Source organism: Lytechinus variegatus, chromosome 15 (genome assembly GCF_018143015.1).
Source record: "Lytechinus variegatus isolate NC3 chromosome 15, Lvar_3.0, whole genome shotgun sequence".
NCBI lineage: Eukaryota > Metazoa > Echinodermata > Echinoidea > Temnopleuroida > Toxopneustidae > Lytechinus > Lytechinus variegatus.
Window position 1 is genome coordinate 15,025,122 of NC_054754.1, and position 18,520 is coordinate 15,043,641.

Sequence of the window (18,520 nt, forward strand, 5' to 3'; positions counted from 1 at the left end):
GTGTATGTATGCGCCCGCCCGTGAGTGAGCAGTGAAGCCATATCATACATGTAATTTAAATATCTGAAAAGCCAAAATCAAGTAACTTTCAATTTACAATAAGCACAGTTTCAAATTGCCAAGTGCGTGTTTTTTTCAGTACCATAAAAAGTGAGCTACGTCCGTCTTTTTTTTCCTGTAATACATGTACGCGCGTGCTTCCAATAGCGGTAACAGTTTTTCCCTACTTCACCATGTGCAATTTCTAATGCACACATTTCCAGTCAGGATATCACAATTCTGTGATATAGTAATTTGAATTGCACAGGAGATAAATCCCCGTTCACAACACAGGATATGCGAGTCTTGTATCCTCACAGTCGCCGACTTTGCTTGTCAAAACGGAGCCTTATTAATCCAAAGTCAATAGTTGTGAATTATAGCTTTTTAATTTCTTTCTTGGTGAGGGGTAAATATCAGACAATAAATCATCAAACAAGGCTTCATCTAAAAAAAAATAGGAGGACGCCGTGCACGTGAGTGTGGTACTTGGATGCTGTTAGCTAGCCAGTTTGAGCTCATATTCTCTGCCAGAGCTCTGGGTGAGAATTCTATCAGTAATGGCCTAAGTGATGGTGATTTTCTGTTTCAGATAGAGTTTAGATTTCATGTTAATTTTTGAAAACTGTAAAAAAAACTTCATGATTTCTTCATTGTGATGAATATTTAAGTTATTAATGAATACATTTTTACAGAATTTAGACTCTCCCAGAATGAAAGGCATTTTCTGTGAAGATCTGCGTTTTCAAATAACTTGTGAAAAACTTAAGGTACATGAACCTACAATACATGTACATTTAAAAATTTACATGTAGCCTGTGGCTATGTGCTGGAATTTGAATAGACTGAGTTAGATATTGATTTAATTTCTTCATTTCTTTAACATAATTTATATGCAATCCAAGTGCACCTCACAGTCACAATCATACACAAACACTCACCCACACCCGTGATTCTAACCATGAAAAAAAAACCTTAAAATTTTTTTTTGTAAATTTATTATTTGATCTGAATTCTCTCTTTTTTATATGTTTATTTTATTCATTTATTTAGATTTTTTTTTTTTTTGGGGGGGGGTTCATTGTTTGTGGTTCATTAAAGATGAAAAGTAAATAAGCCCATGTAAAGGGGATGTGGAGTGAGGGTGTCAAAACACACTTAAACATTTAAATCTGATTTCTTAGTTGTTTGAATAAGCATATTACTTAGCATGCTATTTCTGTACTAATTGAACAAATTTGGAGTGTGGTTCACAGTTATATTCTTTTTTTTTTAATTGCCCCTTGTTCCAGAAAATCGCCCCCCCCGGTTCCTGTAGAAAGCTCGCGAGCTGGGGGCAATTTTTTTAAAAAAAATTGCCCCCGGCCTGCAGCTGCTTAATTCAAGGCTTGCACTGGTCATATTGAGTTTTCGTGAAAATCTGATTTTTCACTAAAAAATATGATTTTTGAGGATATTCAGTCTGATTTTTTGTGTCAAGAGGTTGGCATCTCTGATTCAGTGAGGCATAGTATGAAGTATTCTGTCCATTGCACGAATGAAGAAACATTCATTATTTGGTTTATATGACACCTAACAATTGATTTTTTTTTCATATGAAATTTATGAATTTCCATACAAAACATGCTCATGCAGTGCGAGTTTGGTCTGTTGATTGTTACATCATTACAACATGTGCACTGCTGGTGATTGCAGCTGCAGTCTTGGCGTGCGCGTGCAATGGACATAATCGTATGGATCCAAAATTGCACGATGAATGGATCCAAAATTGCACGGTTAATGACGTCATTGCAAAATTGGTGAAATTAATGATATCAAACAACCAATGAAATCACAAGGATCTATCTAGGTGTCATATAATGTAGGATAAATGTTAGATGAGGCAGTGATGGATGAATTTCTTTTTGCAGTGCCTCATAGACAATCTATAGGGTTTGTTGATATTTGAGTTTGGGTTTGTGTTAAATTATGGATTAGTTAAATTGAGATTTATTGTTGTATTGAATAATTGTTGACCCTTTTGTCTTGTGCTGCTGACAAGGTCTTATGCACCAGTAACATCATGGATTGAGTTATGGATGAATGGACAGGTAGATGGATGGATGGATGGAAGGATGAACAACTGAATGATGGATCGTATGAATGGGTGAATAGAAGGATGAATGGTTGGTTGGATGGTTGGATAGTTGGATAAATGACTGGATGGATTGGTGGATGGCCGAATGAATGACTGGATGGATGGATGAATGAATGATTGGTTGAATGGATGGATGGACAGGTGGATGGAAGGATGAACAACTGAATGCCGGATCGAATGAACAGGTGAATGGATGAATGGTTGGTTGGATGGATGGATGGATTGATGGATAGTTGGATAGATGACTGGATGGATTGGTGGATGGCTGAGTGAATGAATGAGTGGATGGATGAATGATTGGTTGAATAGATGGATGGATGAATAAAATTATGAGATCTAAAAACCTATCTGTTCAAATAATTCCCATACATTTCTTTACCCCCTTTTCTAAATTTGTTCTCAAGCATTTCACTAGCTCTTAATTGCAGCGCAGTAGAATATATGCACATAGTTTCTGCGCTATATAAATGAGTATACGTATATTATTATTATTTGAACTATTAATCTGTTTGGGATTCACAAATATTCCATTAAAATGCTATATTTTTATTTGTTATCAATACTTCCTTTTTACATTAAAATTTTGTTTACAATAGTCCAAACCAGGGAGTTCCCCAGCAAGTTTTGATACATCAGTCTCCAGGCCTATGTCAGGTGAGAATGAAGCAAATTGTTCAAATAATGTCTATTACTGTATCCAAAGATAACAGTATCTGTACCTTGTCACTTGCAACCGAAGAATTTAAAAAATTTTGTTTAGATTTTTCAGAATTCAAGATTTCGAAAGGTTAATATTACAAACACTACTCCTCGGGATTTAGTTGGTTTATCCCTTATTCTCAATAAATATAGAAAGTATGAATACATAGCTGTAATCAAATTATCTCCTTTCAAAGGGATCTGTTTTTCTGATATTGAAGAGTTAATGATTTTTTATATTCAGAAAATAGGTTCATTGGAACTCTTTTTGTGTAGTATTGGTAGTATTAGTCCTGAAAGCCCGTCATTAAACTTTTCCTTATAACAAGAAAAGTTTTCTTTAAAAATTTCATCGAATTTCAATAAAATTTGTCTTAAAATGATTTATTTGTGTAAAATGAAATTGAAAGTTAAGCATCCATAGATCGAATTGGTCTTTGTAAGCTCCATGAAGTTATAATGAAATTATGAATACTGTCATGGAAGTAAGTTTATATTGTCTCTCTGCACTGAATTCATGAAAACCAATCATTTTCTCAAGATGCATTGAATTTTCATTGTTCATTCCATATAGCTGCATCCAGCTCATGGAGTGGGAACCATAAAAAGAGGTCATCTAGAGCTCGAAGTGCACGCAAACAGAGGGAATCACAGCAGTCGAGCACGGTAAGGAGACCAGTGGATTATTGTCACCTGTACCAAGGATGCCATTTTTCAGATTTATTGGCCAGTATTCTGAATTCGGGTTTAACTTAAACTCGGGTTTAAAGTTGTGGTTTATTTATGGATAGCCAATTGTTACATAAATCAGTAGCAGTAGAGATATATATATATACACATATTTCATATATCATATTTCAGCTCATTTGGCTCTCAAATCATTCATAATTATCTTGGAAGTATAAATACATGATTGTCTTCACCATTGAAGAATCAGAAAAGAGCACAAGTAAATATAAGAAACATACAACTGAATGAAAATTTTGACACTTTTGGCTTCCCATAATTTAGCACAAAATTAGACCATTGTCTAAGTTATAACTGACTTCAGAATACGGGCCATTGTCACCTGTACCAAGGATGACATTTTTCAGGCTAAAGTCAAAATTCAGACCTTTTCAACGTATCTTCTGCCATAGAAATTTGCCTTTTCATGTCAGAACGGGTCATTCTAGATGATTTTCAAACTTTTTTTATCCAACCTAAGTGGCATTCCTGCTGTATTATTATACAAAATTTGACTTCGCATGAGGATGACTGTGTAAATTATTGTTCCCGAGCAAGGCTTCGGGGTGATAGAAGGGCTGGTAAGAAAAGCACTGACTAGAGGGAGTGATGATTTCCACTGTCATCCGAATTTAAAGCAGTCTATATTTGTTTTGTATACCTCATCGTATAACACAACCTTAGACTCAATGGCCTGTATTCTGAAGTCGGGTTTAACTTAAACTCAGGTTTAAAGTTGTGGTTTAAGTATGGGAAGCCAAAAGTATAAAACAAATTTATTAAGTTGTATGTTTCTTATGTTTACTGTGCTCTTTCCTGATTCATCTATGGTGAAGACAATCATCTATTTATACTTCCTACACAATTATGAATGATTTGAGAGCCAAATGAGCTGAAAGTATGATATCTCTACTGTAAGTGATAATGTAATAATTGGCTGTCCATACTTAAACCACAACTTTAAACCTGAGTTTAAGTTAAACCCGACTTCAGAATACGGGCCAATGGTTTCAATTTTAGTATACCCAGTGTAATCAAATGAGCTGCACTGCATTGCTGCTGGGCGATCAATACATCCAGCTGGCCAGCGCACCGTTTGGTTGGCGTACTTGACCAAGCAGCAGCGTACCAAAGCAGCCACCAAGCTTGAGCCTGTTAGATGCGCGCTTAGCAACACAACTTGTTGCCCAGTGCTCAGGTGTTATACTATTAGAGGGTTTGATAGAAGAAATTGACAGGAGGTCCAACCCCTGAGAAGATGATAGACGGAATAGCACCACGTCACATGATGTAGTTTTACCTATCAGTGATAAAAATCTTAGTACGAGGTATGTAAAAGCTGTAAAATATGGTAGGCCCAGTCAATACTATTGATTGTACATACTGGGAATTTGTGCATTTTGTGAAGTCACTCCTTCGCATTTATCCTGTGAGTTTGGTCGAGAACAATGTACTCAACACCATGTATACATCATAGTGTTTCTCTTTCAAAAAGTAATTAAAAATTTGCTTCTCTATCCTCAGGAGGATGCCCGCAAGAACCGTCACATTGCTGCCCTGAAGCAACTGGAGAGAGGTCAGAAGTCATCTACAGGAGAAGATTCCTCAGAGTGGTCTGAGGACGACAGATGGAAGGCGCAAACAGGCCAGCAGGTCAGCGGTTCAAACCACACCACGGTCAATCCAAGCAGGCACAGAGACACAAAAGATGACCCAGAATTCTTGAGTGTCACCGTATCATACAAGGATTTCACTGATGATGATGTGCTTCAGAGAGTGGAGGGCGGTAATGAGAAATCTACTTCGGCAGAATCAAACGAGACAAGGAGACGACATAAGATGTCACGGAAGGACGTTACGTTTGATGAGACGGTGCATTCTAGGGACAGGAGGAAGCAGCAGCAGCATGCTGTTGGTGCACATGGAGAAGGTTTGCCCGGTGAAGGAATTCTAGAGCACTTCCCTGCGGACAGCGTAGACAGGAGGGCCTTGATGCGTCTCTCACTGTCCATGAAGAGACAACAAACTGCTCTAGGAGTGGAGCGGGAAGCAGGTTTGAAGTATCCAGGAGATGTCATGTCATACGTCCCTCCGCGGCCTGGTAGGATGCACCATGCTGCCACGCAGGAGTCGAACTCTAAGAAGCGCCAGCTGGAGTCTCTGGCCCACAGCAGCCGCTTGTCATTCAACCCTTCTCTTGCCATGCAAGACCTGAGATTGCAGGAGAACTCCAATGCCCCAAACAATTCCCTGTCTGTTGCAGGGGAGAGCAAAGACTTCACCTTGATGGCCAATGGCTATGTCGTCTACCAAGAGAAACCGAACTCTGCAGAGAAAAGGGAGCAACAACAAGAACTTCCAAGTCACAGGTCTTCTGTCCAAGAGGACATCAATGATGTGGAAAAACTTCCTGACCATCTCCCCGAGAGGTCTCCTAGAGAAGTGGGGTCGCTCAGAGGTTCATGGAACGATGTTGACAGGTTCGGAGTCAGTGACAGTGATAATGATGACTTTGATGATGCTGGTAGAATGGCCAGTGGAGCACCAAGTTTTATTGATGATAACAACAACAGCAATAGCAGCACTAGAGGAGATAAATCCCTGTCAGCAATCAACAAGGGTATCAAACGGGATATCTTCACCAGGTTAGAGTATTTCAGATTCACTTAGTCTCTTAGCAGTTGGTCTACTTCTCAGTTAGTCTGATGCCACATGGGCTACACCTAATTCATCTACTACCAGTTTGACCTGTTATCAATTGGTGTAATTGCCATTTGGTCTACACTACACATGGTCTAATACCCAGTTAGTCTGTCTGGTCTATCATTAGTCAAATACCAAGTCATTTTAATTTCTACTTCATCTACCAATTATTATCACTTTGTCTCATGAATAATTGATTAATAAACACTTCATCTCAAGATATAGTGTAATTGGTTTTGGACCAAGTGGTTATTAGACAAATCGGGTGAAGCCTAATTGGAACATACAATGTACACCAAATGATGAATAGGCTAAATTACTATTAAACAAAATGTTTAGTAGATGAATAAGGATTAGACTATGTTGGATGAGACTAGACTGAATGTAGGTGAAGTGGGTGTAGACCAATAAGAGTCTGTATGAAAGGCATAAAAAGGGTTGCTCCATGCATTGTGTTAGTTTGTTACTTTAATTTGCCACTCGAAATTAAATAATTGGCTGTAAAAGTTGCAAATCTGTGCAGAATCATTGCTACAAGATGTTGAACTATTTAGAACATGAAAAGATACAATGGAATGAAAAAATCTTACCCACAGTTAAATGAAAGAGTTCATTTGGTTTTAAAGTTAACAGGTTTTGTTGCATGTCATTATATGAAATAATGTCGCAATAAATGTAAACCAGATTTAGGCTGGTCTGAAGAAGCGCTACACTGGGGTTGAATATCCTTCATGAAATAATGCTAAAATGTTTGATTAAAGATTAGTGATGAAATATTCTTAGTACAAGAGGTTGGGTTGGCACAATAAAAATGTTTCAAAAATGTGTTTTAAAATGTATTAGAAAGTTGATCAAAACATTTCAGAACGATAAAGTACATGTAACTCTTCTTTTTCGTGATAAAAATTGTCATTTTGTTTGCAACCCTAGTAGAAACCCTCTGAAGGAACATGCCTTGCCATCCCGTAGCATCTTAGCTGACCATGGATCATTCTACCAGCGGACCAATACATTCATATCAAGTCATCGGTAAGAAACAGAAGAATTCATGAGAAAAAATGTCAAACAAGACAGATGACATTAAAGTGATTGGTTAACATCGGTTCGACTTTAAAAAAATCTGAGCTGGAAGGTCACATTTGTCACCTGTGTCTGTGATATGTTACAAAAATAAAGCCCAGAAAAAAATTGTGTTCGAAAATAATTATTTAGTGCTTCAAAAATTGAAATATAAAGTGACCGGAAACACCATCTTAATTTCATCCCATACACTTATGTGTACTACTTAGGTGTCTATAAGACGCCTATTTACAAAATCGGGGTTTGCCTTGTAGTTATAGCTTATTTATTAGTTCTAATACATGCACTTGTTCACATGTTTCATCTTGGTTTGAGAATTTTTAAAATCGGCTGCTCACAAAGTTAAACATTACCTTTAAGTTGTGAATTGAAATATTGGAGAAAACCTTCCAAAAATGATTGCGAAAGGATGTTTATTATGCACCCAAGAACGGGTGTTCAATGAAAAAGCAATGGAATCACCAAAGTGGTAAAAAAGAAAATTGACTCGATTCTCCCAAAGGTCACATTCACCACACTCAAATAAACATGTTTAGGGCTATGCGTATATTGTCTGCCAATGTTTCAGCTGCTTTTTGTCTCACCTGCATAGCAGAGTGAGACTATAGGCGCCGCTTTTCCGACGGCGGCGGCGGCGTCAACATCAAATCTTAACCTGAGGTTAAGTTTTTGAAATGACATCATAACTTAGAAAGTATATGGACCTAGTTCATGAAACTTGGCCATAAGGTTAATCAAGTATTACTGAACATCCTATTAGAGTTTCATGTCACATGACCAAGGTCAAAGGTCATTTAGGGTCAATGAACTTAGACCATGTTGGAGGAATCAACATCGAAATCTTAACCTGAGGTTAAGTTTTTGAAATGTCATCATAACTTAGAAAATATATGGACCTAGTTCATGAAACTTGGACATAAGATTAATCAATTATCACTGAACATCCTGCGTGAGTTTTATGTCACATGACCAAGGTCAAAGGTCATTTAGGGTCAATGAACTTTGGCCGAATTGGGGGTATCTGTTGAATTCCCATCATAACTTTGAAAGTTTATGGATCTGATTCATGAAACATGGACATAATAGTAATCAAGCATCACTGGACATTTTGTGCAAGTTTCAGGTCTCATGATTAAGGTCAAAGGTCATTTAGGGTCAATGAACTTTGGCCGATTTGGGGGTATCTGTTGAATTACCATCATAACTTTGAAAGTTTATTGGTCTAGTTCGTTCAATTTGGACATTAGAGTAATCAAGTATCACTGAAAATCCTGTGCGCATTTCAGGTCACATGACCAAGGTCAAAGGTCAATGAACTTTGGCCGAATTGGGTGTATCTGTTGAATTACCATCATAACTTTGAAAGTTTATGGATCTGATTCATGAATCTTGGACATAAGAGTAATCAAGTATCACTGAACATCCTGTGCGAGTTTCAAGTCACATGATCAAGGTCAAAGGTCATGTAAGGCCAATGAACTTTGGCCATGTTGGTTTTTTTTGTTGAATAACCATCATATCTCTGTAAGTTTATTGGTCTAGTTCATAAAAAGTGGACATAAGAGTAACCATGTATCACTGAACATCTTGTGCGAGTTAGAGTAGTTTTCAAAGTCAGCACTGCTGCTATATTGAACCGCGTGATGCATGTGAGACGGCCAGAGGCATTCCACTTGTTATTTAATTTCCAATACAAGGCTTCTACTTTAGGGCAGTTCTTTGCAGTGGAATATATTTTCATGATATTCTTCATAAGTATCGTATATAAAATGTGATAGATCGCAAGTACAGTGAAACCTGTCAATAGTGACCACCCAAAGAAAACAAAAAAAACGTGGCCTTTATACATGTACATGTAGACAGATTCTTATACAGACGATAAAAAAAAATCCATATTTTATTGTTGGAAATAGACATGAAGTGAAATACTTGCTTTGCCCAATCGATTGTGGGCCCAGCAGCCGCTATGCAGCGCCAGATCGATGAGGCTCTATCCCTTTAATTCTTGAACAGCAACTCCCATCTTTTAACCTCTTTTTAGTCTGACGTGGCCAGGTTTTGAAAACCCAACCTCCTGGTTGTTACACAGATGCTCTACCAACTGAGCCAACACACCAGTTATATATTAATCTGCTTCCATGTGAATTAGTTTTAGTGGTCACTATGGGCAGGTGGCTACCATAGACAGGTTCTTACACACATAATCCATTAGAATAAGTTCTCGTGGTCATTATAGACAAATGGCTGCTATAGACAGGCGGACATTAACACAGTTTTTACTGTTTTATTTTGAACTTTACCCAAATATTTTTATCATATCATAATATAGGCCTACCCTGAAGAAGAATCTAGCAAGACTAGTAGCCCCCGGTGCCTACAACATGCCGCCCCCCTCCACCGCTCAGACAACTCTTGATCCTGACTTCCCTAGCAGCAAGAAATCTGGGGGCGGGGCCAATAACTACCAGTTCATCCCCACCCAGTTCCGCACCCAGCCCGTCAATCTCCCCACCCCTCTCCTCCCCAGGGGTAACACGCTTGCCAGCCTACAAGACAAAAGTAAGTAATCCTTGTATTATTTTGCAAATGCATTGAATAGTTGATATTATTCGCTGGTTTCATTGCACTCTTAACCCCTGTATTACAATGTATTTTGCAAATTATCCATTGACTAGTTATTCTTATTCCCCTGGTATAAAAGTACTATTAATACACTTCTTTATACTATCAAGGTATTTTTTAACTCATTGAATGTTTTATAGTTATTCCCCGGTACATGTATGTAAGTACTATTAACACCTTTCTTCCTCTCAATGTATTTTGCAAATGTGTTGAATAGTTATTCTTATTCATGTGGTAAAGAGGTGCTATTAATAAATTTCTTACTCTCAAGTTATTTACAATACATTGATTAATTGATATTATTCCCTGGTATATAAATGGACTATTAACACCTTTATACCGAGCTTAAAATGTTATATTGCATGTTGTCAAGCCAAATTGCCTTTATTCTTTTTATCTCTCGCTCATATCATTTGTATTTTATTTGTTTGTAGTCATTCACTTCATATTTACTGCCCATTATCACTTAATATTATCTGCATTTTTAAGTCTCCTTTTATTTGTTTACATTTATAATCATGTTTACATTTGTCATTTTCTCTTTCCTCCAATTGGGAATATGGAATATTTCAATATTGCCATTTCATAATACAATGCATCCAATGAAAAAGGAAGGAAATCCTTGTTGAGAGATTCTTTGGTTTTAGACTATATTCTTTGAGAGTTGTTCATGCGTGGCTTATTACAAAGAATACACGTAATGAGGCATGTAAGAAATGATTCGTGCAGAAACATTTGAATCCGAATCCACTCTCATTACGGCAGAAGCTGAAGAAACTTAAAATAAAGAATAAAAAAGAACTGCTCACGAGGCGTCCCTTTCTTGCTCCTTGTCCTTGATATTCTCAACAAATCTTGACCCATATTTTTCCATACAACTTGGTTTTGCCGTCAATATTTCTTTTTCTCATCTTAGCTTTCATATTACATGTAAGTGTCAAATACAGAAAAAAAATCTAGATTTTACGATCATGTAAATGAAATATACCATAAATCTTTGTCAATATGGGAAAAAAGTAAATTGGAATTCCATTTTCCCTTTTTTGGGATGCACTTTACAATGTGATTAGCATAGTTTCGCAATCACTTTACAGACGTTTTCTTCATTGCACCACTTCCTTTCAAAATGCGAGTCAAATCACAATTGACAGCTGACAGATTTGAACCGGATGAAAAATTGCGAATGTAGTTTGTCCAGAGTTCCGGATGACACTGCTGTTTTGATTCACCATTATTCGACAAAGGCTGATTTGTTATTGAAGGGCTTTTGACAATAGATATTGTGCATTATAGAAAGTATCCGTGTAGTGATTGCAAAAATGCCCTGTTGTCATGGACATGACGTACATGTATATATCTCTACTTTCATGTCATTTACACAATAATTCATACAGAACGTATTCCAGGGTTTACATTGTATTTGTCTCTTTTATCATGTAATAAGATTTATTCTCATCACATCATTATTATATGTACTTCTTTCTTTCTTCATGTTCCATTTTCCTAGTCCTACCGGCCAATCTTAGGCTTGCTCGCTGTTACACTAGTCCAGAAATTGATCGTAAGGCTGTTTGCTATGAATACTACCACTCCCTTTCAATGCTATAACACCCAAATTTTAAATAATAATTTTCTGACAAACTTAGAGAGTAAGATAATAGTTTGATAACAGTTACAAGTGCTAGTTATTTCTAATTGTAACAGTTATTCATTCCTTTGTTTGGAGCTAACAAAGAAGCTATGATGTTCTAATTTTTTATTAATTTAACCAACAACACTAAAGCTTTTTTTTTTACCTTGAACATAACAATGTTCAATAACAATGATGGCTAATTTTCATTCATAAATATTTTTTTCCATTTTTTTAAAGAAATCTAACAAAGAATTCATAGTGATGAATTGAAATATTTCTTTTAAAAATCATATTCGCTTAAAAGCTGCATTATACACAGTGACCTAACAACAAATGATTTAAAGTAGACTGCTATGACTAAGTAGATTGCTATAACCTAGGGCCCTGTGCAAAATGATTTACAATTATCAAGATAACTCTACCTTGATGGTAACTACCATTCAAACCTTGTTCGTGATTGGATGCCAAGTTCTGTTTCCATGGTTCTTGCTATGAATCAAAGTCTTCCACGAAACATGCCACTGACTTGACAGTCATGGCCAAACTACTTCTAGAAGAGAAGATAGATCTAATTTTACCTGAACAATCCGTAGATTTTATAAGTATATATTCATTTATCATGATTTGACTTGTTCTATTTGGTCCTCAGATTTGAAAATGAAAAGGACCAGTACAATGAGCAAGTAATGCTCTTCTCTCACAGCTCCATTTGTAGTAGGAAGTATGTTATGATTGTATGAATGGTTATTTCCCCACCAAAAGGACAAAAGGACGCAAGTGACACCTTTCCTTGACTTTGATTTTCTGAGAAGCATTGTTACTATCATAACAGTCAGAACACATTTTGTCAGATGAAATTTCTGATAAGTCCTTTCATGAAACGCTTTCCAGGGATTGCATTAAAAATGCATTATGTTTTGCTCATTAAAACAGGAAATATGATGTCACATGCTTCCTTTTTGCCATTTTAGGGTTTGATGTGGTTTTATTGATCGCAAAATCCACCTTTTCCACCTTCCCTGCCCCTCTCCCTCCATCAGAACCCTTTTCTAATTGACTCCCACCCCTTCTCCCTGTTTCACAGATGTGTGTTTTTATAAACTCAGTGGGAAAAAATCATGTAATGTCCTGTAACAACTTAATTGCAATTTACTTGAGTTTTGTATTTGCACTTTCATCCTGTTTTGAAGTCACAAATTCTTAACACACATACTCATGAATCCTACATGTACATGTATGCCCAGAAAAAAAAAGAATGACCTCGGCTCCGTGGAGATGTTGAGGTTCTGTGGGTATAAAGTCCCTAGATTTTGAACTATGAGGTCTAGGGTTCATATACCCCTGCAGCACTCACATCCTTTGGCAAAGTTTTTATTAAGTTACCTCTCTCCACCCAGGTATAGTAAATATTTTTGTGGTAGGAAAGAGTTATTTGGATGCTTGAGCACATGATTATGGTAGCCATGCTAAACCTGGGGGGTGTTTCACAAAGATTTAAGTATGACTTAAATCGCACTTAAATGCCGACACGTACATGATATGCAATGCGCGATCTTATTAATAGATACGCATTAGTGCGCGTCCTCATGACACTATCTGACCAATGCGGTCAAGCCTTTCATACCTTATGCAACTCGGTATTTAAGTGCGACTCTAAGTCATACTTAAATCTTTGTGAAACACCCCCTTGGGGTAGTAGTATCCAGCATATAGCAACGTTATATTAAATAGAATGTTGAATAAAGTTAGATGTTGTATATCATTATCTTAGTGTATCATACTGAAAGCAATTTACACTCATTAGCCCATTTTCTGAAGTCAGGTTTAACTTAGAACATGGTCTAACTCTGTGCTAAAATTATGAGGAGCTAAAAACTAAAAAATTCTGCTTATATTGTATACTTCTTATATTTACTATTTTGTTTCCCTTTGCTTTCATAATGAAGAAAATATTCCAGTAGTCATTTTGAAACAGTTATAAATGATTCAAGTGTCATAAGAGTTAATAAATTGAAAAGATTTTTGTGTTCCAATTAGCTCTCCATAGTTCTACCACAACTTTAAGCCAGGGTTTGATTCAAACCCGAGTTCAAAATACGGGCCATTAGGTTTAATGACAGGATTGATCTGCACTGTGTGTTAGATGCCGTAGCTTTGGGTAGGCCGCCTGTCCACCCCTACACAAATGTGCACATTGTATAGAACTTCACAACACTCGTATGCCACATTTTTTGTGCCTTTTATGTTAGATTCCAAGAACCTTTGTTTTCAAACACTTTTGTTTATCAGTCATTCTACAGCCATACCAATAAAACTGATCCCAAACTGACTAATTGTATATCATTAAAAATAAGGTAATAGCTTTGGTCAGCCTGGAGGTGTTTCATGAAAGTTATCAGCACTGACTAAAATTGTCAGTGCTGACAATTTGAGTGATCTCCTTGGTTTTGATTGGCTGACACTGGCCTCAGTGCTGACAACTTTCATGAAACGGTCCCCTGGAGTGGTCTAGTCAGTGTGACTGTGGCGATCGCATGACAAGTCTGCCCCTCTTCCCCCATGAAGAAACTTTGGTTATGTTCACTGTAGGATATGAGTATGACCTTTGTGTGTGGATCATGTATATATGGTCTTTGCAAATGTGTTACATCATATGTAAAGGTCACCATATCGCAAAATCGTGTTGAGATTTGAAATGCACAAGTTTGAAGTTTATGAAGAGTTCAAGCAATTCCATGAAAATCACAGCCATATATGCCTTTTGCAGTTGGAAGATTCACCATTTATTGTTCCTACCTGGAAAATATAACAAGAGATAGGCTTGATAGTAACAATTGATTGTAACTTTTTTTTACATGGTTTGCCATAGACTGGGAGCAACACTTAATCACACAATTGTACATTTTTTATGTAACTAGGGCCAATGATTATGAATATGAAATATACAATGATCAGTATTTATTATTGTCTATTACAATATTCAAAATGTTGAATTCCATAGACAGTCGACTGTAGTATTGTTTAGAGACCTTATAACATTTATTTTGGAAGAGTACCAATGAAATTGTCTTGACAAGAAAAGAGATAGACAGTTAAAGAGAAATCAAGGGAGACAGAGATAGAGAGAAGAATGTGTGCATGTGTGTGTGTATGTGAGTGAGAGACAAACACATGAAAGCACAAGAAAGATAGAGAGTGTTTTTTTTTGAGCTAGGGGAGGGGGAGGTGATAGTATTGTGTACATGTTAGGGAAAGATTGGAAGATGTAATAATTTGACTTTCATCTCTCCATGTTGGTGTTTCATAAAGCTGTTCATATTAAATTAAAAACGACCTCAAGGTCATTTAATGTCTTCTTCATACACTAAGTATGATGCAGTACAACAGATGTGAACTAACCCTTTATTCTCTCTACCAGGTGCCTTTGTACGGAAACTTCAGACCCTTTCACATATGTCTTCATCTCAAGGTGCCAAATCAGTATCGTTTTGCAATGATTGTGGAAGAGAACCAGACCCCAGACCGGTATCCCTCCGCTATTCGCACAAACAGGAATCGTAAGCATCCTTTCACACTTTCACAAGTTTAGTGATACCTTGGATGTGTCGTAGAACCTTGCGTTGACGATTGACACCACCATTTCCTTCTTGTATGTTACACACAACGTTATGAATGATTTTTTTTTCTTATGCTCAATCAAATCAGGGCTCCCAGCCCATCAGGGAAATCAGGGGAAATTATTTTACTTTTTTCAAGTCCGGGAAAAATCAGGAAATATGATAAATAATGCCTTAAATCAGGGAAAAGGCAGGAAATTTTGATTGGCCCAAAAGTTGAAAGCACGGTTTTCAGTCAAACTTTAGTTTTTTAGAGTAGCCTCTTTGACTGCACTGCAAAATTTTATACTGAAAATACGTGTAATTCACTGCAAAAAAACATGTGAAACTGGGAATGGGTTTGAATAATTATCAGGGAATTTTGAAACTTCATTAGGGAAAATCAGGGAATTCTGTTATCTTGAAAAGCTTGGGACCCTGCAAATTCTGGATGAGCGTTTCATGAATGGATAAAAAAATAAAACAACCGACAAGACCCATTTTTATCTTACAGTTACCATATTGACAGTGCTTCTCAGCCCTCAAAATCAAGGAAAAATGTCAGATCTGGGAAGTGTTTCAAGAAAGTTGTCAGCTTTGACAAGTTGGCTTTCTCCGACAGTTACCATAGTAACAGTCCGAGGCAAGTCCCTCACACTCACAGCCACTTAAAACCAAGGATTTCACTGAAATTGTCAGCACCGACAATTTAGTCAGTGCTGACAACTTTCATGAAACACTCCCCAGGCAACTTGTTTGACAAAAATGTTGATGAAACATTCCCCTGAATTTTCCTTTTCCATTGGGAAATCTCAGCAAATGACACAATTACTAAATTTGTTTAAAAGCAACATATAATCTATTGAGGAAGTGTTCCGTTTAATGACATTTTTTTTATTTTGTTTAATATTATATCAAATGTTCTTCTTCACCTATCCCACTTTTCATTTTCCTTTTTGACTTTCAGACACGCCCTCCACGGTCCCAGATTAAGAAGTGGTCACTCCGAGATGATGTCCCCTCCTGTTGCTAGGTGACACTATATCCACCCACCCCATCCACAGACCACGCCCCATTACATAGGAGCACCACCATCCAGGTGACCACTGTTAACATTATGCAATCAGCAAAAATTATTCTGCCTGCCTCCCATTAAAAAAGGAGTAATTCCATTAGTTTGTCTGTGGAAATTTTGTTGTCATAAACTTTTGTTGTAAATTTGCAGTATTGAACGAATTTTAAGAAATGATATCTGGGGCCTGTTTCATAAAATTGGTTTTAGTAACGAATTTGCCTTAACTGTTAAAAGCTGCTGAAGTTCTTCATTCTGATCAGCTGATTGTAAATTTGTAATTTTTTTATTGCAACAAGTCTTTATGAAATTGGACTCTGAAATACTTATCAGGGTATAGTAAAGTAATAGAAAGTTGCCCCGTGGGAAAAAGTTATTATTTTATACTTCATTACCCATATTTCTGCTAGATCCTCAAAAGAAATATATTTGTATACTAGATCCTTGAAAGACATTATATATTTGTATACTATCAAACCCATTGTAGCAGCCATATGTCTCCAGTGGTCACCATTTGTGGATCCCTTGGATGGCCTTAAAATACAAGTTTGAGACTTAAGTATATTTCTAGATTATGTTGTCAATTTACATTATCAAATACATGTAGTAAAATATGAATCCACAAACTGTTTTTGTGCTTAACCAATCAGTTGCTTTCATTCTTGAGTAAGTGTTTAATGATTTCAGTTATTTTGAGACAAATTCTTTGTTGATTTTCTATAATTCATATAGAATAGTGACTATTATAGTTGCATATCAATGATATTTAAGCATATATTTTGTTATTATCATGGATTTGTTATCAGTTAGGTTCTATAAGAATAAGGTATATGTAGTATAGCTACTCATTTGGAGAAAGTTATAACTTGTCTCTCAAAAATACCATCATGCATTTCAAATCCTATTGTAAGTCAATTTCACCTGTCAGCTAGTGTTATATAGAGTTAGAAACTTTGTACCGTTATTTTATCATGAATTAGGCTCGAATTATATGGTATCCTCATAACTTAAAACCTCAGGAAAGCCAAGTATTATTAACATAAGAACGTTCCGGTTGTAGAGGCATTTCGGTAGCTCCAAGTTAATCCTGGTTTTCACAGGATCTTCAATCGTTTTGAAAAGGTTTTGCAAGAACGCAGTGCCAAAAATGGCAAAGACATTTTTTTTTTGCAGCAAAATGCACCAAACATTGGAAATGGCTGCTTTAAGCTTCATAATCTTTGCAAATTTTGCAAAACAATTTGATCATGAAATCTTTATTACCTGTTGCCCATCACTTCTGAGAATTAGGTTTCGAGAGTTACATGTAATAGCCACTGTTAGAAGTGACAAATAGAGAAAGAAGCTAGCAGAGGGAAGCAAGAAGGGAGAAGGGGGTTTAGGGCAAGAGAGTGTGAATGTGTGTGTTTGTAGGGGGTATATAAAGGGGAGGGGGAGGGGGGGGGGGGGGTGGGAGAAAAGAGAGAGATGGAGAGAGAGCACACAAGAGAATATATGTACATCTACATATTATTAATGTAAATTTGATAGGTTTAGTACCACTCGCGATCATTATTAGTATGAAATATTATTTATATGGCCAGTTTTTACCTCCTCTTGTAAATTATGTACAGTGTATAAATAAGTTATTCAATATATCATCCTTACAGCCATTTATGCATTATTTGTAATATGATTAGAAAGTGCATTATAAGCAGCTGGTGTGCACATAGCATATTAGAGATGAAATATATAAATGTATCAGATATACATATCCATGTACATATTTGATATTTTATATGAAGGTAAACTGAAGGCTAAAAGGTTTAGAAAATAGATTTTTCTACTCTTAAACTTTAGGGGAGACCGGGGTTAGTTGGAACATGGGGTAAGTTGAAACATTGTAATTTTCTTTAATGCCTGTAAAATAAATTTATGCAATACTACCCTCAATTTATTGCAATAATTATTCAACACTGTTGTATTATCAATAGCAATAAATTGAGGGCAGTATTGCATAAATTTATTTTACAGGCTTTAAAGAAAATTACAATGTTTCTACTTGCCCCATGTTCCAACTAACCCTGGTCTCCCCTATCTATAACATGCGATTTGTCATATGTAAAGATACCTGTGATGTATTCTTTTTTTGCATGCCCGAGAGCACAGTTTGTTGGAACATGGAAAAACAATACATCCACAGCCCAAACTTGGTGGGAACCGGTCCATGGGGC

General features: G+C 36.5%; 1 protein-coding gene across 5 annotated transcripts in view; it reads left to right on the forward strand.

Moving 5' to 3' along the window:
- LOC121428824 overlaps positions 1 to 17,748 on the forward strand; it is a 41,251-nt gene extending 23,503 nt beyond the window's left edge. Inside the window, exons 16-23 of one of the 5 annotated variants that reach the window (XM_041625676.1) lie at positions 2,773 to 2,830; positions 3,450 to 3,541; positions 5,126 to 6,246; positions 7,235 to 7,333; positions 9,714 to 9,943; positions 11,514 to 11,567; positions 15,058 to 15,196; positions 16,203 to 17,748. In XM_041625676.1, coding sequence (XP_041481610.1) covers positions 2,773 to 2,830; positions 3,450 to 3,541; positions 5,126 to 6,246; positions 7,235 to 7,333; positions 9,714 to 9,943; positions 11,514 to 11,567; positions 15,058 to 15,196; positions 16,203 to 16,272 — 1,863 coding nt within the window. In that variant the 3' untranslated portion in view covers positions 16,273 to 17,748. Of the gene's footprint in view, positions 1 to 2,772; positions 2,831 to 3,449; positions 3,542 to 5,125; positions 6,247 to 7,234; positions 7,334 to 9,713; positions 9,944 to 11,513; positions 11,568 to 12,288; positions 12,361 to 15,057; positions 15,197 to 16,202 lie in introns of those variants that run through there. The other 4 variants (XM_041625677.1, XM_041625679.1, XM_041625681.1 and 1 more) reach the window with 4 other exon arrangements.
- Positions 17,749 to 18,520: the final 772 nt, after the last annotated feature.